Raw genomic sequence first — 22,476 nt, 5'->3', positions numbered from 1 at the left:
AGTTGATTAAACAAACATAACATTGTAGTGCACCTTCTATATGCTTTGTTATAATGTTTTACATTTCAAATTCTGTCTACTTTATTACCAAATTTAAACAATAAATAAAATGTTTAATCTCACGTGTTGCAGCTTCTTCTCATTATAGCTCCTCAGTTCAAGCATACCTTTACTGAATACCTTTTCTTCCTTTCTACTAATTTCTAAATGAACTATCATGAATAAACTTAATTATGTCACATGTAATTACTCAAACTTAGGGTGTACTCACACTAGGCACGGTTGCCATGAACCGGGCCCGAGTACGATTGTCCCCCCTCCCCACTCGCCCTCTGGCCTGCACTCACATAGGGTTTCAGCATTCGTGCCGGAGCACGCTTACTTCATTATGGTGCGACGGTTTCGGGATAAACAGGAAGAGCGGCGCTCTCACTGAACACAATGGAGTCCAGCACGGTTAGCGCTCACACTGCATGCGAACCGCGCCCGAGTCCAACTGAACCGTGCTCTGGCCCACCTCTTCCAAGCGGGCCAGGGCCGGCTAATCGAGCCGCGCCCGGGCACGGTTCGGAGCACTCACACTAGTCAAACGAACCGCGCTTTGGTGGTCAAACGCACTCGGGCACGGTTCAAACTGGCTAGTGTGAGTACACCCTAAGAAAGCTTTAAGAGCAATGTTACATTTACTTCATAAAAGTCATTCAATAAACTCATTAGACAATTAGAAAAAATAACTCTCAAAAATAACTTTTTATACTATCTTACATATTCATTGTACGTACATTTCTTTTTCTGTATATCTAATTTTAATCTTAATCATTTCAAACATAAAGCATTATAACTTAAAACTTCCTTTCTATAATTTAAGTTTCTGCACACAAATAATTTAATCTTCAATTTCTCTGGAATGACTGCTGTCCCATTATCTAAACTTATTTCTGATAGAATTTAAAATCTAAGGAATGCTTCTCTGGGAATATTTAATTACTTCTCCTGACCCTCCTCTGCTGATTTCATTGCCTTTACCTTTCTCTATCTTGCTCATATAATCCATTAGGTGTTTTATTAGTCCTTCTGGTACTGATATATGGCCTATTTGTGTCACTGTTCCTTTTTTACCTTTATTTTTGGCACAAATTTCATATGTGTACAGTCAGAAATTGCCAGAAATGCCTTTTATTTAATTTTCCTTTAATTCTTAATTTAGCCTTTTAATTCTTTCCTTATTCTTAATCCCTCCTTACTCCCCCCTTGCGCACTTTGGTGAAAACCATGCGCATCTGGATTGAGAATATTCAAAAGTATGTTTTTGTGCAATAACCTGTCATTCTTACCCCCCTCTGGTACCATATAAATTGTTCATAATGCCTGTTTGTTATTGAATTTGAACAACTTACAACTGAGGTGGTCGTTCTATTAGCACCATTTAAAATACATTAAATTAGTCAATAGCATATTGAATCGAATTATAATCTTATAACTTAAATTGAAATCAAATGTTTGTTAATAGCCAGTGTTAATCTTTTCTTTAATTTTCAACTGTAGCCTTAAATTAATTACTTATACTCCTGTATTGACAAATTACATTCGAGTAGGCCTACCATTTATGATCTTTTTTTTTAAAAAATGTCATTTAGTTCTAGTTGTATTTTCCTTCATGACTTGTCTTAATTCTCACTATGCTATGACAATTACTTGAATTAGTCGCTTATTCATTATTTTGTTTCTTTTTAAATCATTTATAATTTCTTTTCTACGTTGTTTTTGATATATTCTTTAATTCAATATTTTTCCTTCTGGTGGGGTTATTATTAAGTTGCTACTAGTATATTCAAGGGCTTTAACATTACCTTTAAATAAAGTTTGGTTGATGTTGACTTTGAACTTGTACTCATCTCTGTTGATTCTCTCTTCTTTAGAATTTTGCAACTTTTCATTCTTGCGTTTCTGGTCGTTTGTCGTCTTTTTATCATTCTGTTCATTCAGTTTCACCAGGGTGACTCTTTACGAGCCGTTGCATGGGCTTTCCTTCGACGGCGAGGGAGGCTGTTACTAGCACGAGCCCTTGATCCCTCACTTCCTGTTGTGGAGAGTAGAGGCTTGTTGGTGTATTTTAAGTTGAGAGGTATGGACTCAAATGTCAGTTTGTTGATCAATGCACTTCTGAGATGACAAAGCAGTCACTGGTTCTTTTTGTTTGAATCGTCTTAGTAACCTTCCTGGAACTGAACTGTTCTCATCTGTGAATTAAACCTTCATTATTTCTGTTAGTTCAGTTAGTGACAACAACATATTAAATCATCTGCTCATCTGGCCCATTGTCCTTCTTGCTGTCACCTGTAAAATGATCATGTGGGCTGAGTGGTGTTCTGTCCCCTTCTGGGGGTCTTAACCCCCTATATTACTTTTTACAATTAGTCAATTCAGCTCAGTTATCTCATTGTTTTGAGTCCCACTGTTAGCACACTATTTATCAGGCATCTTAGACAACACTCAACCCACTTTACTAAAAGACAAAAGTTACATGACAAGATTTCATACTTTTGACAAAACGTCAGCTCCTTCATGATATTCTGAGAAGGAAGTCAGATGTGTTATGCTCCTTCATATTCTGAAAGGAAAGTCAGATGTGTTAGGCGCTGCGCAAAATGCAGTAATGTTTTTTCTTTTCTATTGCCACTACAGTTTCGACCAGGAAATTAACCAAATCCATCCATGGTCATTATTTTATTGGGCAGAATATGCCCTGTGGGCCCACATATCAAATTTAGATACAGCTGTAGGCAAAATAATGGATTTGCCTTGGTGTACACCATCTCTCACTCCATTCATACTCAGTCACTCATTGGCCATCACACATTCTTCTTCCGCAGGTTGTGCTCTATATGCAGATCTTGTAAATTTAGCTGTGGAATTCCAAAGGTCTGACGGACAATGTCACACACAGCTACGCAAACACTATTCAGAAGTGTCAGTGATCTTAATGTTTAGTTTAACACCGTTGTTATAAACCCTTTTTTCTTTTTCTTTTTTCAAACTCTAATAGATTAAATATTTCAGAATAATAGGCCTTAGTATGGTGCAGTTGAGAGTAAGACCGCCAATTGTAATTTCTCAAATGCATTTTTTCTTTCATTTGTTTGGTCTACTTTTTCATATTCTTTTTATTTTTGCTCATGAGCTGCTTTAAGAAGAATATTTGAGATCTCTACCTAATCTTGGAAAATTGGAGATCTCTACCTAATCTTGGATCCATGGCCAACAACATTTCCATCTCATTATCCCAGTTTCGACAATTTTTTTAATTTCATAATTTTTTGGGACTTTTGGAGTTATTTTTCCTTCTCCAATCTATCTCTAGAAAATTATTAAAACAAGATGGAGTGACCAGTATCATGGTTTTGCAAACAAAAATAATAATCATTCTTTGACATTTTGTGTCTATCTTTTTCTTTGCCAGAGAATAATTCTATCAGGCTTTTTAGCCCTATATGGTTCTTTAATAGCCCTCACTATTCCAAATCCAGCCTCAGTTTTAACTATTTGGTGAGTTGAGCACCCACTTCTCTGTATTTTCTTTTCTTATAGAGCTGGACTTGTACCTACTGAAAAAGCAGAGAGGGTTAGTTTAGCAGAGAATATAAAGAATTGCTATGAGACCAGTGAATAATCAGAATGAATAACGTTAATATAATAATTAACCAAATTTGAAGCAGTCTCTAGAGTGTTCATAAGTTTTGTCACACCTGTCGTGTCGTAAGGGTCTGTTCTTCTGTTTTTAGCTTGGCTGTCGCTCTGCATGTTTTGCCAGCCGTCACTCAAAGGCTATTGCAGAGTGGAGAATAGGCTCTGTTGTTTCTCTGCCTCTTCTTACTTTGGGATTTTTATCGATCCTGCCAGTTTTGCATCTCAGGATTTCTCTTTGTCCTCAGGAAAAGTCTCAAGTGAAAGTTTCACCTTTTCCCATATTAATTCAGTCTTTCTGAGTCTTTTTGATTGGTCAACTTCAGGAGGGGAGCTGAGAACCCCTCACCCACTCTCTCTTCTTCTCTCTGCATTTGCGTCTTTGCCCTTTGCCCTCTTGTTGCTTCCACAGGACACTGAAGCCATCTGCAATTTGAACACTCAGAGATCTGCATGAATCAAATTGAACTTTCACATATAAGCTATTAGTTCTTTATCACATTCCACTTTTTAACCTGCATCTTTTCACTATTCCTTTTTATATAAAAAATCTCACTGGTTGACAATAGCAGTTCCCTCATTCTATTAGTAAAGCAGTTCTTCATTGCAGGAAAAAGCAAGCTAGTTCTGTTTTTCTATATCATCAATAACTCTGATGATCTAAGAATAATACAATTGAATAATGTTCCCTATCATAAAATTAGACTTCAATCTTTCTTCTATATTTGCATGCAGTGTTCACAATAATCTAGTATGTTTCTCAACAAACATCAAGGAATTCCTCTTATTATTTACTCTCATCAACTTCTGAAGTATTCATGACTTTTGAAACTTGGTCTCTCAATCTTGTTAACCTTCAGCACTGCACCAGTTATTTTTCTCTGAACACAAACTTATTAATCTGCAATGGAATACTTTTTCCACTCTGTCTTCAGGGATAATGAGATACAAATTTTAGACGTCTTCAGATATAATATATAATATATTAAGCACGTGCAATCTTATTTATATTCATCTATTAATATATCATTACATTTATTGATTAAACATAAATCTTATTATTTTAACTTATTTTATACAATATTCTTTATAGTTAATATCTTGGAACAATTGTTTTCCCTTACTTTTCTTTCTTTTTTTTTTTCTAATACACACCATTTAATATCCCCTTCATTCACTGGTCATTCTCACGTTCTCTGTCCCTTCAAGCAGCCAGGGTCAGAGGTCACTTATTTTCAACCACAGTCACACAGGATCCTACAGGCACACCAACATGATCTCACACACTCTTCTTTCTCTACTCTGTCAGATCTGAACAATACATTCAAATGTCTGCAGATCAACCATCTATATAAGCTAAACTACACCTGTATCAATCAATGCCCACTTACAGGTATAAAACATCAATAACTGATATCCTTATATCAGTACGCTTGTCATCCATCAAGGCCCACTTGACAAGTAAGACATAACTATCCTATTCCATAAACCTCTGTGATTCACTTCCTCAACACAACAGAGTGAAATAAGACCTAACTTCTACTGTGTTCATGCTATTCTTGTATCCATCAAGGCCCACTTACAAGAACCCACAGATCAATAATTGATATCCTTATCAATAAACTCAAACCCTCTGTGTGCATGCTTTTTGCTCATCATCCTTCAAGGCCCTCTTGATTGAACAAACACAGAACTTTACGTACGTACGTCAAAACTCTCAGCGCTAAATCAGCATCCCCAGTAGTTATAGAATCCACTCAGGATTAACCAAGTACTGGCAAACACTATCGGGAGCTCCCCCAAGCTATTACCAACTACTTGACATTTACAAAGACAATGCATGCAATTATTTCTGGTATCAAACATCTCAGTTTTTAAGTTCTTTAAATTTGGAGAAGCTTTTTCTTACCACATCCGGGCCACTGGTGACCAACACATACCTTATTCAAAAGCAAAACTGCTCACCTCAAAGTACAGCGGCCACTGTTGTCTGTGTAAGTCACCAGCGAGCCCTTCGTGGCTTCTTCAGCTCCTAAGCCATGTCCTGCCGGGGTCGCCATTTGTTGTGGTTTAATTATTTCTTTTCAGGGAAATGACTTCAGAGATTTTCGATACCAGAAATATTAGACTTTATTAACAAACAAAGCCGAGAGACTCTCCGCAGAAAGAGCCCCTGCAGAAAGATTGTCCAGCAAACGTATATACCTACATCCTTCTCCCAAATATGGTAATACATTCTATAGGTATTTTGAGAAATAGTTTGTACCATGTGACATTACTGAAATAGAATTCTCTGCTGTAACCAGACTAACCACACAGCTCTCAGGTTCCAAAGTCACCCAAAGACATACACAGACGGAAAGGAAATAATAGTGTACAAAAAATTGTTAAATTACTTATTTTCTAAACAACAAAATCTTCAACACACTCTCCTCCTTCACTTTACTCAGTTCTTCACTCTCCTCCTTCACTTCACTCAGTTCTCCAATCTCCTCCTTCACTTCACTCAGTTCTTCACTCTCCTCCTTCACTTTACTCAGTTCTTCACTCTCCTCCTTCACTTCACTCAGTTCTCCAATCTCCTCCTTCACTTCACTCAGTTCTTCACTCTCCTCCTTCACTTTACTCAGTTCTTCACTCTCCTCCTTCACTTCACTCAGTTCTCCAATCTCCTCCTTCACTTCACTCAGTTCTTCACTCTCCACCTTCACTTCCATCAGTTCTTCACTATCCTCCTTCACTTCCATCAGGTCTGACATGAAAGAAAAAAATATTAAATTAAATTTTCAGTACATCAAAATAATTAACAGAAAGAAATATAAAGTGAAAGAACATGAAAGTGAGCCCTGACGTAATGGTAGAAAGTAGACAACTGCTGTAGAGCTGTAAAGAAAGACCCTAAAACAACTGTGAGTGACATCAGCAACAACCTCCAGATGGCAGGAGTGAAGGTATCATAATCTACTGTTCGCAGAAGAAAAGATCTGCTCATGACCCCAAACACAAACAAGCTCATCCGTGAAACACGGTGGAGGTAATGTCATGGCTTGGGCTTGCATGGCTTCTTCTGGGACGGGCTCATTAATCTTCACTGATGATGTAACACATGATGGCAGCAGCAAAATGAACTGAAGTGTACAGACACATTTTGTCTGCCAATTTACAGAAAGATGCAACCAAACTGATTGGGGGATAATTCATCATGCAGCAAGATAATGACCCAAAACACAGTGCCAAAACAACAAAGGAGTTCATCAGGGGCAAGAAGTGGAAAGTTTTAGACTGGCCAAGTCAATCTCCAGACTTAAACCCTATAGAGCATGCATGCGGGTGGTGGTGGCGCAGTGGATAAGACACATGCCTTTGGTGTGAGAGACCCGGGTTCGAATCCACTGTGAGACACCAATGTGTCCCTGAGCAAGACACTTAACCCCTAGTTGCTCCAGAGGCGTGCGACCTCTGACATATATAGCAATTGTAAGTCGCTCTGGATAAAAGCGTCAGCTAAATGAATAAATGTAAATGTAAATGTAAATTTTAAGTCAAGTCAAGTCAAGTATATTTGTATAGCACTTTTCACAATACAAGTAGTATCAAAGCAGCTTCACAGTATCAAATCAAAATAATACAACAAGGTTTGTTTCTAGTAGAATTTATTGATTGATAAAAATAAATTTATATTCCCAAAATATCCCCAACTGAGCAAGCCAAAGGCAACAGTGGCAAGGAACTGAAAAACTCCATCAAGTGACCTGACGGTGACCTAAAACTCCATCAGGTGACCTAATGCAGTGGTTCTCAATCCTGGTCCTGGGGACCCACAGCCCTGCACATTTTATATGTCTCCTTTATCTGACACTCCCAGTTCAGTTCATAGAGCTCTTTCCTAAAGAGGTGATTATCTGAATCAGGTGTGTTAAATGAGGGAGACATACAAACTGTGCAGAGCTGTGGGTCCCCAGGACCAGGATTGAGAACCACTGACCTAATGGAGAAAAAAAAAACTTGGGAGAACCCAGGCTCAGTCGGGGGCCAGTTCTCCTCTGGCGTTTATAAACTAGAGACCAGATTTAACTGTAAGATTAAAAATATTATATAAATGCCTGGCTGAAGAGATGCGTCTTTAATATTTTTAAACTGGGAGAGCGAGTCTGAGCAACGAACAGTATCAGGAAGGCTATTCCAGAGTTTTGGAGCTAAATATGAAAACGCCCTCCCTCCTTTGGTGGATCTGGATATCCTAGGTATGACCAAAAGCCTTGAATTTAGTGATCTTAAAGAGCGCGAAGGATTATAGGGCGATAGAAGATCCGTTAAATAGACTGGAGCTAAGCCGTTTAGGGCTTTATAAGTCAGTAGCAATACCTTGTAATTAATACGGGACTTAATAGGTAACCAATGTAGTGATGTTAAAATCGGTGTTATATGATCATATTTTCTTGATCTCGTAAGAACTCTAGCGGCGGCATTTTGGACTAACTGTAGCTTGTTTATAGAGGATGCAGGACAACCAGCTAATAAAGCATTACAGTAATCCAGTCTCGAGGTCATGAATGCATGAACTAACTTTTCTGCATCAGAAACTGATAGCATATTACGTAGCTTAGCAATGTTTCTAAGGTGGAAAAAGGCTGTTCTTGTAACATATGAAATATGATTTTCAAAAGACAGGTTGCGGTCTAGTATAACACCCAGGTCTTTTACTGTAGAGGATAAAGTAACAGGACATCCTACTTTATTAAAGTTGTAGTGTGCGAGGTTTTGTGAAGTATTACCTCTGTCTTGTCTGGATTTAATAAAAGAAAATTGCGCGTCATCCAATCTTTTATATCTTTAACACACTCTGTCAATTTGGATAATTTAGCGTTTTCATCCGGCCGTGATGAAATATATATTTGAGTGTCATCAGCATAACAATGGAAACTAATTCCATGTTTCCTTATAATATTTCCAAGTGGCAGCATTAATATTGAGAATAACAGAGGGCCTAACACAGATCCCTGCGGCACTCCATAGTTTACTGGAGTTATGATCGATTTTTCTCCGTTTAAATAGACAAAATGGTAGCGGTCAGATAAGTATGATCTAAACCAGCTTAATGCTTGTCCTTGAACACCAGTATAATTTTGTAGTCGATCTAAAAGTATTGTGTGATCTATAGTATCGAACGCAGCACTAAGATCAAGTAAAACTAGTATTGAGATACAGCCTTGGTCAGAAGCTAAAAGTAAATCATTTGTGATTTTAACGAGCGCAGTTTCAGTGCTATGGTGCGGTCTGAATCCAGACTGAAACTTTTCATAGATGTCATTTTCATGTAAGAAAGAGCCTAGTTGGGCAGACACAACTTTTTCTAGTATTTTAGACATAAAAGGAAGATTTGAAATTGGTCTATAATTGCTAGGTTATTTGGGTCTAATTGTGGTTTCTTAATGAGTGGTTTTATAATTGCCAGTTTAAATGTTCTTGGAACATGACCTACAGTAAAGATAAAGATGAGTTAATAATATTGAGGAGAGGCTCTTCCACTACAGGTAACACTTCTTTCAGTACCTTATTTTCCGCACTATAAGGCGCACTTAAAAGCCTTTATTTTTTTCAAAGAACGACAGTGCGCCTTATAATCCGGAGCGCCTTATATATGGATCTGGCGCCTTATGTTAACGTCTGTTAAACAACCGCTGACTTAAACCTTGTTTATACTTTCGCCTGACACCGGAGCGCGAGCCTCCGCTGACTGCGCGCGCACCTCCCCAAACAGACGAGGCATTTATACTTGACGCAACTGTTTTGTTTTAGACTGAACACCAGACCATACAACTGATTTAGACGCGCAAACTGGGTGCCGGTGTGATGAGATGTACTACTAATATCCGTCTGCTCGGGCAGATTCGGCTCAAAGTCATGCATCTTCGGATTCAGAGGCGTGCGCGCTGTTAAGCCGAATCTGCCTGAGCAGACGGATATAATTTTTTTTATTAACTTCGCGCTCATGCGGACGCGTCGAGTATAAACAAGGTATCTTGGTTTACATTTGGACTTTGGATGTGATCTTAGGCTTGAAAAGGTTGGTGACCACTGCATAACGCAAACCCAGTCAAACGTTTGACTGCAGTATCTTCTATTCTATATGCGCCTTATATATGAAAACAGTTCTAAAATAGGCCATTCATTGAAGGTGCGCCTTATAATCCGGTGCGCCTTATAGTGCGGAAAATACGGTAGTTTAGTTGGTATGGGGTCTAATAAACGTTGTTGTTTTAGAGGAAGTGATAAGTTTATTTAACTCTCTTTGTTCTATAGTTGTAAAGCACTGTAATTGTTCTTGCAGGGTGATAATCGAGGCTGAGTTATAAGGCGCGATTGAAGATTGAACGTTTACAATTGTGGTTCTGATGTTTTCTATTTTCTCAGTGAAAAAAATCATGAAATCATTACTACTAAACTGTAACGGAATATTTTGTTCAGCTTGTTTATTTGTTAGTCTAGCCACGGTGTTAAATAAAAACCTGTGATTGTTTTGGTTATTTTCTATTAGTTTGCGGAGGTGCTCAGCCCTGGCTACTTTTAGGGCCTTTTTATAACGTGACATACTGTCTTTCCAAGCGATTCTAAAAACCTCTAAATTAGTTTTTTTCCATTAACGCTCTAAATTACGGGTTTCTCTCTTTAGAACACGCGTAGTATTGTTGTACCATGGTGCTTTAATTTTCTCTCTGACCTTTTTTAGTCTAATAGGTGCAACAATATCCAATGTTCCAGAGAGAATGGTGCTCATAGTGCTGGTTAGTTCCTCTAGTTCATCTGTTTGTTTGGGTTCACTGAGCAGCTGAGACAGATCAGATAAGCAATTTGAAAAATGATCTATGGTGGATGGAAGGATTATTCTGCCTGATCGATAACGCGGCGCAGCATGATATATTACAGGGGTACGTAATATGCAAGTTACCATGTAATGGTCAGTGACATCGTCACTTTGTGGAATGATATCTATATCGGTTGGATCGGTTCCATGTGATATAATTAAATCGAGTGTATGATTAAAACGATGAGTTGGTCCGGTAACGTTTTGCTTAACCCCAAAGGAGTTTAATAAATCTATAAACGCAGCCCCTAACGCATCATTTTGATTATCTACGTGTATGTTAAAATCTCCAACAATTAATGCTTTATCGACATTGACTAATAGGTCTGAGAGAAAATCTGCAAACTCTTTTAGGAAATCAGCGTAAGGCCCAGGCGGTCTATATACGGTAGCCAAGGCTAAAGATAATAGGGATGTTTTTCTAACATCTAAGAGCGTAACATTTAGTACAAGTACTTCAAATGAAATAAACTTATAACCCGTTTTCTGAGTAACACTAAGAAAATCTCTATAGATTGTTGCAACACCGCCGCCACGACCAATCAGACGGGGCTCATGTTTATAGGAGTATCCTGATGGGGTAGACTCATTTAGACCGAAATAATCATTTGGTTTAAGCCAGGTTTTAGTAAGGCAAAGTACATCGATGCTATTATCTGTGACTATTTCATTTACAATAACTGCCTTAGGTGTGAGTGATCTAATGTTTAGAAGACCTAGCTTTAGAAATTGTTTTTGTTTACTAATAGCAACATTTTCTGTTTTAATAACAATTAGATTTTTCCTAGATCCTGCAGTAGATTTATTATTTGATCTCACTAAACGAGGAATAGACACGGTTTCTATGCAATGTTCTACACTAGTATTTATATCAGTTAATTTGGTGCAGCAGAGACTATGATTTGGACTTTTGGTTACTAGTCAAAAGGTATTTAACATTTTGGAGATGTTATCCGACAGAAGATCCGCTCCGAATCTGCTTGGGTGTAAGCCATCAGCACGGAAAAAAGCCTAGGACGCTCCCAAAACAGATTCCAATTATTTACAAAGAGCAGTTTCTGCTCATTGCACCATGACGTTAACCATTCCTTTAGCGCGAATAGACTACTAAACTTTTCATGACCTAGTCGGTACGTGGGAAGCGGTCCTGACACAATGATCGTTATATCAGGCAATGTGCTGCGTACCGTATCGATCAGATTCCTGAAGTCTTTCTTCAGAACTTACGTCTGGCGCAGACTGATGTCGTTCACTCCCGCATGCAAGACCACAGTTCCGACGCGCTCGTCACCGTTCAGGATCTCGGGAACGCGAGCAGCGATTTAAGAAACATGAGCACCAGGAAAGCAGTGACTGTGCACCTTACTCTTACCTAATGTAGCGTGGACGTGCCGAACGATGGAATCGCCGATGATCACAGCATCGCGTTCTGTTTCGCGAAGAGGGGAGAAGCGGTTTTGTGTGGATAACTCGAAAACCGGGAGGGTCGGAGAGGGTCTTGGTCTAGACCTGACTCGCGTCTTCCGCTGCGGAAATATCCAGGCTTCGTGGTGGCGTGTTGGAGCCGGAGTGAACGAGACCATGGCTGATCGCGACCTCGGCGCTCGGGACCGATGCTGAGTAACGCACGGAGTAGACGAAGTCGGAGTCAGCGGGTTAATAACGTTAATCTCTGATTTGTGTGCATCGGCGTGTGATGTTTCAAGAGCTAACCGCCGGTCTATCAGCTCGGCTTGTCTCAATAAAAGGTCGTGGATCTGTTTCTCAACAGCTTCCAGCTCAGACTGTACCGCGTGCAGTAGAGGTGGGCGATATATCGTTTAGACCAGTGGTTCCCAATTCCAGTCCTCGTGACCCACTGCTCTGCACATTTTGTAGGTCTCTCTTATCTGACACACTCAGTTCAGTTCATGGAGTCTCTCCTAATGAGCTGATGATCTGGTTCAGGTGTGTTAAATAAGGAAGACATACAAAATGTGCAGAGCAGTGGGTCACGAGGACTGGAATTGGGAACCACTGGTTTAGACGATAATATCCAAATTGTTGTCTGGACGATATGCAAAATTGGGATATCGAATATTTCATAATTTGTACAATCCGACCCCCCAAACATGAAAAGAGCTGAAAGAAGTTAAAGATAAAACAAATAACGCACACTATAACCTTCTAAACAATTATATGTTGCGATCTTTAATACTGTAGGGCAGTAGCCTACTATTCCCGGAAGCAACCTCGAGTGGCCCAGCCCATGGTCCCGTGTCGTCAAAAATGCATACCTGAATTCGAAATAGTGCGCACAGCACATGCGCAAAACCGTTTTGTAAAATGATATATGAATTATTTTTATTTTATCATATGTCATTTTACAAAAGGACATTTTACAAACCTACGTTTTGCGCATGTGCTCCTGCACGCACTTTTTCAGTCACAACACAACAATCAGAGGAGGACGCGCTGAAAACTGTAGGCTAATGCTGTTCTCTTCCTTCATAACTCGTATTGAGAAGGTTTGAGTTGCAGAGGAATTTGTGACTGTTTCACCTGTTCAACCACATCAAAGTTTCGTAATTAGTAAGTCCGTGCTTTTTCTCTTTTTTTTCTTATGTGCTGAAGGGTCGCTGTGCCTTGGTGAAACGGTGTTTGTACGTGAAGAGCTCTTTTCCAAAACGCCATAAACCTAAAAAGCTGCCTCAAAGATCCAGCAAAAGTAATGATTATGAATATGTAAAATATTGCAATAAGTCATTTTAATTGTTTATTAACTTCTGTGTCGGCTGCAAAGATGAAGTTGACGATAGGTTATTGACTCGCGATCTTCGCAGTAGGCTAGTGAACGCACCGGAGAAATACACATTTATTAGGCTACATCGTTTTTTGTTTTGGATGGTTTTGTTTAGAACCAGCTTTCTGTAAATATATTTCACATTTTTTAGGCCTGTGAGGCGAGTAGGCTACGGTCCGGTTCATGATGATATAATCTCCAGTTCAAGCACCATATATTGTGATTGCTAGCCTATATTTACTTTATGTATTAAATCCAGGAAATTTGTTAATGAAAAAATTATTAAAAGTAAGATACAATTAGTACAAAACGAAATTCGTTTTAAAGAAAGGCTTTGTGCTTTCTGTTTTGAGGTCTCTGTGAAAGTTTGAAAGTCTTTTAGTGCTGCTTTCAGAGCGCTTGCGTCCATAATGGAGAGCTGTCACGTAATATTGTTTTTTCCTCAAATGCGAACACGAAAAATAAAAGACAAGACTTTTTTAAAAATACAAATCATAAATTTTTGGGGGGGAAAAATGGATGGATTTATAGCGTTTTGGGGAAAAAATGGATGGATTTATAGCGTCTTGAAAGAAATATTTTTACTTTGAATTTATCATCAACAATTGTTCACTGTTGCAAGAGGTGCCTAGTTCTGTTTTTTTTTGTTGTTGTTTTTAAAGTGGATAAAGTAGGGGCTACCTCAGATTCTGTTTAGTTAGCTCCTTTATTGTTTTTTCTATAGCCTACAATAATAGGTCAAATGCAGCAAGTCAAAAGACCGTGTGTACGTTACAGTTTACAAATGTTTAACTAATGTGGGAAGTAGGCTACAGCTGTCAGTGTTCAGCGAGTTAACATTTGGCAGTTTGAAATCGATTAGGTTACTTCAGTTCAGAATAGTGCTAGAAATGATCAAATTGGTAACTTAGACAGCGGTTTCTTCTTCCGGTCGGCGGACTGTGAATCGAAACTAGGTATCGAAATTTTAAATTTTGAACGATTCCGGGAAAATCGCAAAGCAAGTCCCGGTTCCAATCGATACTCGATACCCAAGCCTATGTGCGAGTGAGTGAGTGAGCGAGCTACAGTGTGTGTGTGAGTGTGTGTGCGCGAGTGAGTGAGTGAGCGAGCTACAGTGTGTGTGTGTGAGTGAGTGAATGAGTGAATGAGCGAGCTACAGTGTGCATGTGTGTGTGCGTGTGCGTGTGTGTGTGCGCGAGTGAGTGAGCGAGCGAGCGAGCGAGCACAGTGAGTGTGTGTGTATTTGAGTGAGTTCGTGTATAGCGAGTGAATGTGTGCGTGAGACGGCTCGCGGTGACTGGTCGGAAAGCAACGTGTAGTCTGACATATTTCTTGTCCATCCACGACATGACAATATTTTTAGGAGTCAAAATCGTGTAATCTGACACCATGACTATCGTAACAGACACAAAATTCTTGTAATCTGAACCAGGCATATGATCACCGTGAATCATCTTACCCAAACATTGGAGTGTCCGTGCTCAACTAAGGCAGAGGCGGCATCTATGCGGGTGAACCGAACAATGGTATAATGATTCAGTTCGACTCCCAAGACAAGACGATGCTCACCCGACTGGCCAATAGGAACGTGGCCCCGCCCATGACACAATTCTCACAGTGAAAGCAGAATCCTGACACGAGAGCAAGTAATTGCATCGAGAGCAAAGAAAAACGTTTTGAGAGAAACACTTTTTTTTTTAGAGAAAATGTTTTCACACTAATAGCAAAATATATATATTTGAGAGTTTTTTTCAAAGTATTTTGAGAGAGATTTCTTTTCTCAGAAATAATTTTTAAAAATTCAAATTTATATATTTTTATGTTCTGTGAGAAAATACTTTTTTTTAGTCTCAAATATTATTATTTTTTGCTATTGGTATGAAAACTTTTTCTCTCAAGCTTTTTTTTTTTTCTCTCAGATCATTTATTTTCTCGCATGTAATAAAGACACAATTCTCTCTCCATAGTGCTGCTGTACTTATTTGCTTTATATATCCAGATGTATTTCTAATATTCTGACCACCTCATGTATGTAAACAGGGCTGATAGAAAAACTCTGAAGTGCAACATCACATTATTTAACTATGACCTCAGGGTTTAATTTACACATTTCTGACTGGTAGCGAACATTAGTGAAGTGTTGGTCACTAAGCTCTGCAGTTAACTATTCTCTTCCAGTAAACACTAACTAAAGCTGGCTACATAAAACACAACTACTGCCTAGATTCATCAGAGGACGGCTTAAGTGTTTAAACGTGAAAAATACAGTAATTTCATCAACTTACCAGCGAGCATGCTTCAGAAACACTGGAAATGAATGAATGGGGTTCAGTGCTGGAGCTGTCGGTGTTTGCTGGAACTACTATCGGATTTTTTTTTTTTTTTATTTTTTTTTTTTTTTTTTATTTTTTTTTTTTATTATAAATTTCAGTACGAGTACATAAACAAGCAGAAGCTGTAAAAAGTGATAACCGAATAAGTACAAGTACTTGCAAAAAGAAAATACATATCAAGTATAAAATGACAAATGACAAAACATACAAGAGGTTACGGGGAATTCAATAGCTTATACATGGCACATTGTAGACGTGTATTTATAGCCAAAGGGCTTGATGAGTGTTCAAGAGAGAGCAAGTATTGGTTAAAGTCCTTTAGAAAGATACAAAAAAGAGGTTTTCTATCAATAAACTTACATTTATGGATAAAAAACTTTGCTAGGAAAAGAAGCAGATTGATAACAAATTCTCTATTAGAAATATCACTTTGGACTTTGGGGACCCCAAAATAAACTTTTTTTAAAGTTAAAGTAAAATCTTTGGAAATATTTTTATTCACATAGTTCGAAAAATCAAGCCAGAAGATCCTTGAATATAAACACTCCCAAAAAATATGATCAATAGTTTCTGGGTAACACAGACAAAAAGAGCATTCCTCTTTAATATTATTATGAAATTTAGACAGACGATAGTTACAAGGGTAACATTTATGAATAATCTTGAGGGAAACCTCAACAACTTTGTTGGTAATCAAGAACTCTTTTTTTAGAGACCAAAATCTCTTCCAATCGATATTTTCGAACTTATTATTCCAAAAACTGATGCAAGGGGGAACAGTAGCACAAGGTTTGAGAAGAATTGATCTGATTTTCTTGTTGGTGAATTCACTACTTATAAAGAGACAATTATCTATATAGAGGTTAGAGGAGTCTAAAGAGGGAGGAGAACAAGAAGGGCCTTTAGGACTGGATTGAAGTAGCATTCTAACACCAGAGGGAATAGCATCAAAAATGACTGCATATTCTTTCGGTGGGATCGGAAAAGAAAATGCATCCATAAAGTCTCTATAAGACAAGAAATTACAATTTTCATCAAGAAGCTGTGACACTAAAAGGATATTTTTATCAAACCAAGAACGGTAGAATAGTGTTTTATTCTTATATGTAATATCCTTATTGTTCCAAATAAAATAAGTGTGAGGTGAAAAATTGTGATTGTACATAAGAGACCAACAGGATAACATCTGTTTGTGAAAGTTTGCTAACTTCAAAGGGAGCTTGGAAATATTATAATTGCAATGTATAAGGAATTCAAGCCCTCCCACAGGCTTTAACAGGAAGTTAGGGATACAGTTCCAGATAGAAGTGGGGTTCTTAAGGAATGATTTAATCCACCTGATTTTAAAAGAGTTACTAAGTAGAGAGAAATCAATAAGATTGAAACCCCCAGATGTCTGATCAGCTAACATTACACTTTTTTTAATTAAGTGAGACCTAGATTTCCACACAAAGTTGACAATTAATTTGTCTAATCTCCTGCACACCTCCAGAGGGACATCTAAGACCATAGCAGGATATATAACGCGGGATAAAGCTTCCGTTTTAGACAGCAAAATCCTACCAGAAATTGAAAGGTCCCTCTGTAACCAAGAATTTAATTTTCTTTGAATATTGATTATCAGGGGGTCAAAATTTACTGACGTTCTCCTTTTTTGATCTCTGCATACCGTTATGCCCAGATACTTTAGCTCTGCTTTTACAGGAATATTGTATAACGTGTCATAAGTTGAAGAACCTAAGGAAAAAAGTTCACATTTATTTATATTAAGCTTAAGGCCTGAAGCTTCAGAAAAGGATTTAATGCTGTTCAGAGCTATGGGAATTTGATCCTTATTTTTTAAAAATAAGGTAGAGTCATCTGCAAGTTGACTAATTAATAAGGAGTGTTCAGCAATAGAAATTCCTTCAATATTGCAGGAATTAAGGTGAGTGGCTAGAAGTTGCATCGGAAGAAGGAAAAGAAAGGGTGAGATGGGACAGCCTTGGCGGATACCTCTCTGTATGTTGAATCTCTTTGTTGTACCATGTTGTAATTTGATTGAGGCATTATTGTGTTTATAAATAGTTTGAATGGAATTAATAAAATTCTGCCCAAATCCAAAGACACTTAAGGCCCTGAAAAGAAATGGATGTTCAATGGTGTCGAAGGCTTTGTAAAAATCAAGAAAGAGTAAGAAACTGTCATCTGCCAATAAATGTGAATAATCTATTAAATCGAGAACAAGTCTAATGTTGTTAGAAATTAGTCTTCCTGGAATGAAGCCCGACTGATATTCATCTATAATACAATCCAGGACGCACTTTAGTCTTTTAGCCAGTACAGAGGCCAGGATTTTATAATCAATATTCAGGAGACTTATAGGCCGCCAGTTCTCTATATATAAACTATCTTTTTGGGGTTTTGGGAGTAGTGAAATAACACTTTGTGTCATGGATGGGGGGAGAGCACCATTGTGAAGACATTCTGCGTAGACATTATGTAGGAAAGGGATGATAGCTTTAGCAAATTTCTTAAAAAACTCAGCAGTTAAACCATCATTGCCAGGGGATTTATTAAGTTTTAACCGGTCAATAGCCTCCGCGATATCTTTTGGCTGGATAGGAGATTCACACAATGATTTATCGTCTTCCGAAATAGTAGTAACACTACTTAAGTTCAGTGAGTTAAAGAAGTTATCCAGATTCAACTGAGAAAATTTTGATTGATATAAGCCTTCATAAAACTCCCTGCAGACATGGGAGATGTCCTTGTGGCTTGTTAATATAACACCATTTGAAGATAGTTTGTTAATAGAATTGTATTGCGAACGATGCTTTTCTAACTTAAAAAAATAGGCAGTATTCTTTTCCCCTTCCTCAAGCCATCTTCTTCTAGAGCGAACAAAGGCACCTTTTGCTTTTTGCATATACAAGTTATCTAGCTTATGTTGAAGATCCGTCATAATAGCTTTTTGATTATCAGTTAAGTTATCATAAGGAATATTAGATAAATTAATAATTTCCTTGATTAAGTCAGCTTCAAATGATTTACTCAAATTGGCCTTTTTAGCACCAGCCTTTCTAAAGGTTGTTTGAATTTCAAATTTGAGAAGTTCCCAGTTAGTGCTGAATTTACCTTCCAATTGAGCTTTCTTAAAGTAAAGATTAATTTTGTTGTTAATAGCTTCAACTAAAATCTTATCTTCAAGCAGAGAGGCGTTAAGCTTCCAGTATGAATTTAAATAGCGTGTGATATGACTAGGTTCGTTTAAGCTAAGCAGGATGCAGTTATGATCAGAAAAGGGAGATGGTAAAATATCAGTTCTAGATACATATTGTGATACTGAGTATGAGATTAACCAATAGTCTATTCTAGATTTGAGAGACCCTGAATTATTGGACCAAGTGAATTGAGAGGATGCAGGATTCTTATCTCTCCAAATATCCAGTAGCCCAAGGCGAGAAACAAAATTAGACAGATGAGAAACTTTATGCGAAGATTTCGGGGGATAACGATCAAGTGTGTCACATAATGTTTCGTTCAAGTCACCACCTAAAATTACATGTATATTGGGATATTTACAACAAAGGGATTTTATTTGAACCTCTAATAGATTAAACAGGAAAAGATTATTTTTAGGGGAGTTAAAGCCATATACATTTATCAGTATGAAGAGAATGTCACCTAAAGACACGACAAGAAACAGAAAATGACCGTCTTGGTCAGGTATCACTTCAATAATTTTACCTTGGAATTTGTGTTTCAGAATGATAACCCCTGCAGAATGGGTTGACCCAAAGGAAAAGAAAACTTCATCTCCCCACTGAGATTTCCAAAATGTTGTATCATCTGGGCTAGCATGCGATTCTTGAAAGAAACAAAAATCAGAATTTAGCCCTTTGGCATACAGAAAAATAGCCTTCCGTTTAAGATCATTACGTAACCCTCTTGTATTAAAGGAACATAACGAGATGCTAGGGAACATTGAATAGCAAGCAATAATTCAATTAGAAAGAAGGAGTAAACCCATTGTAATAAATGTCTATCCTCAAAATATTAATGTAACCAACTAGGACAGTAATGGAAAGAAAACATTGTTAGCTGTAAAATAGCTGTAAAAGTTGAGATAGCCAAACCACTTAACGTGGCCTATGAATAAAATTAACTGAGAACAAATCCTTACATAGCCTAGGCTACCTAACACATTGCTGTTAACCTTAAATAGATATAAGGAAAGTGTGTAACGTAACGTTCGAGCAAAAGTAGTAAGGCATCAGGAACATTAAGCAAAAACTTTAAGGTTAGATGCGTGTGAACTAATTGCAGTCAGTCATTGCCTGAGATCTTACTAGGAGGCGTCAGCTCTTTACCATCCACAAAAGCCTTCGGACCAACAAAGTATGCACGGTGACCCTCTTGACGAGCTTTCTCAACGAGTGGCCATAGCTGTTGGCGACGTTCACGGTCATCAGGTGAGAGGTCCTCGGCGAAGCGTAGATGGTTGTCTGCCAAGAAGGCGGAGTTCTTTGCAGCTTTCCAAAGAGCATCGCGAAAGTGACGCATTGTAAATTGGACGATGACACCTCGTGGTTTCGGAGTAGCGCCGGCTGTATTGCTGTTCTTTATTTTCCCAAGCCTGTGAACCGAGTCGGTGAGATCACTGACTTTGTCTGCATAAGCAGGAATCACGGATGTGCACACATCCAAAACACGCTGACGGACATTTTCTCCCTGTAGTTCTGGAAGGCCATATAAACGCAGGTTCCAGTGTCTTTTGTAACGTGCCAGCTCCGTAACTTTGCTTTCTAGATCGTTAATCCTATTCTCGGCAGCATCGACTCGTTTATCAGTGCGTTCAGCCTTACATTTTATGTCTTTCATTTCTTCCGTAAGAAATTCAACAGAAGTTTTCAGACCTTCAATACCTTTGTCGAGAATGTCGGCTCTGTCGTTAATTACAGTCTTGAGAGAAGAGATGATGGCAAGCGCCATGGCTGAATTTAGCTCATCAGAATTGTCGTTGCACCTGCCTTTTTTGGGAGCTGGTTCTTTTGATGGCGTATCTGGGAGCAGATAATCAGCCGCTTCCAGCTCATCCATATCCACAATAACATTTGCACCAACGTCGGGAGTTGGTTGCATGGCTGTTGTCATGGCTGTTGTCTGGCGCTTGGTTTTTGGCATCACTTCACTTAGAAGGCGTAGGCTACAGCAGTTCTAACGTTATAAACTTACACAGATCTTAGCATAGCAAGTCCTGATGTGTTAGCATAGAATGCAATGTGAAAAGCATGAGATCGACGAAAATAAATATTGACAAAAAAAAAAAAAAAAAAAAAATAGTCCAAGTTGGTCAAGACTAAAACCACATAAGATTTTCTTATGAATACTGAAAAATAATTGAAGAGTGTGAGGATTTTCTGTAAGTTTTGGAGTTAATTATTGGGATCCTTCTACCCGCATGACTCACACCACCGCCATTTTCCCTGAGCGCCCATTGACGCAATCAACACGCTTCGGAACTACTATCGGATGCTCCCGCTCATAGCTCAGCGACACGCGTCACTTCCGCATTCCTCAGGTCTTCTTCTTCGGGCTTATTGGCGGTTCGCAATCTTAAAAAGAGCATTAGCGCCATCTACTGTGGGCAATAGATCAGAGACAGTATATCACAACTCCCAGAACAATCCGTGCTCGTGCTTTCACTGTCGCTGCGTGTTCAGCTCCTCCATCTCCAGCCAAAGCCCATCACATTCCAGAGATCAGGGATAATGATACTAAAAATAATAATACTAATAGCCTATCTCTTATTCTATAGATCAAAAACTGTATTATTAACCTACCCCCTTCTACTGAGTTTAACATCATCTTTAATGTTAATTGTTGATTACCTTTCCTCTGAATATTTATTAGACTTAATAAGTACATGCTCCACTGTTTCTCTGATTCCACAGCATTCACACAATCCTGTAGGATGTTTTCCTATTATTTGCATTGTTGAATTGAGTCCTGTATGTCCCAGTCTTAATCTAGAAATAATGCAGTCTTTCTTCCTTCTCCCACTTCAAGTCCTTCCTCTTCCTACCAATGGTTGTATTAAATGTAAATGTCTACCTTTTTCTCATTATCCCCATACAATTGCCAATTTTTATTTATCTCCCTTTTAATTATTGATTTGATTTCTAATTTGCTATACCTAATTTGCATATCTATAGTTTTACTTAGCCCCATTTCATTTATTTTATTAATTGCTACCATAATTGCTAGTAACTCTCCTGTAAACACAGAGACATGATCTGATACTCTTTCCCCAATCTGGGAATGATGTACGCTACCCCCACCTGTCCCTTCTGTGGATCCTAGATGTGTGAAAACCTGTATATATTGTTCATACTTAATAACAGTATATTCTTTTGTCATCTCTGCTTCCAACATCCTCTGATCTTTATCTTGTCTTGATTCCAATAAGAATAGATCTACGTTTGGTTGGGAGTTATTACAGCTTCTTTCCATCTCTTAGGTAAAATCCCTTCTTCCCATACCCTGTTATAAATCTCTAGAATGATTTTAAGAGATTCGTCACTTAACATTTTTAACATTACATAACTAATTCCGTCCTGTCCTGGAGTTGAAGCTTTAGTGTTTTTAATGCCCTCTTTAATTCTGAATATGAAAAAGGCACAATTATATCCGTGGCGCGTTCCCCTCCCAGTCTAGGGGTCGGGAGGAGAGGTAACAAAGGAAAAGATAGTATGATAACGTAGAGATGTAAAGATATGTGCAGAACACACTTCAGCCTCAGTCTCAGAGTGAAAACATAACACAGC

At 38.2% G+C, this 22,476-nt stretch overlaps 2 protein-coding genes across 3 annotated transcripts in view; both read right to left on the bottom strand.

The window, feature by feature from the left end:
- LOC309479673 (uncharacterized protein) overlaps positions 1-21,672 on the bottom strand; it is a 107,689-nt gene extending 86,017 nt beyond the window's left edge. The window contains exon 1 of one of the 2 annotated variants that reach the window (XM_082143869.1): positions 21,541-21,672. Coding sequence is in view for 1 of the 2 variants with exons in the window: in XM_082143871.1 (XP_081999997.1) it covers positions 15,620-15,629 (10 nt within the window). In the remaining variant the exon portion in view is untranslated. Of the gene's footprint in view, positions 1-15,619; positions 15,683-21,540 lie in introns of those variants that run through there. The other variant, XM_082143871.1, reaches the window with a different exon arrangement.
- On the bottom strand, positions 15,976-21,127 carry LOC309477083 (uncharacterized protein; the record flags this gene model as incomplete). The annotated part of the gene is made up of 3 exons (XM_082140224.1): positions 19,999-21,127; positions 18,785-19,516; positions 15,976-15,983 (listed from the first exon to the last, which is right to left on the bottom strand). Exons 1-3 carry the CDS (start codon positions 20,831-20,833, stop codon positions 15,976-15,978), a joined length of 1,575 nt encoding a protein of 524 aa, XP_081996350.1. The 5' UTR covers positions 20,834-21,127.
- Positions 21,673-22,476: the final 804 nt, after the last annotated feature.

Source organism: Leuciscus leuciscus (assembly GCF_965113295.1).
Source record: "Leuciscus leuciscus genome assembly, chromosome: 1".
NCBI lineage: Eukaryota > Metazoa > Chordata > Actinopteri > Cypriniformes > Leuciscidae > Leuciscus > Leuciscus leuciscus.
The sequence above is the reverse complement of the archived record's forward strand: the minus strand, read 5'-3'. Positions and strand labels throughout refer to the sequence as shown.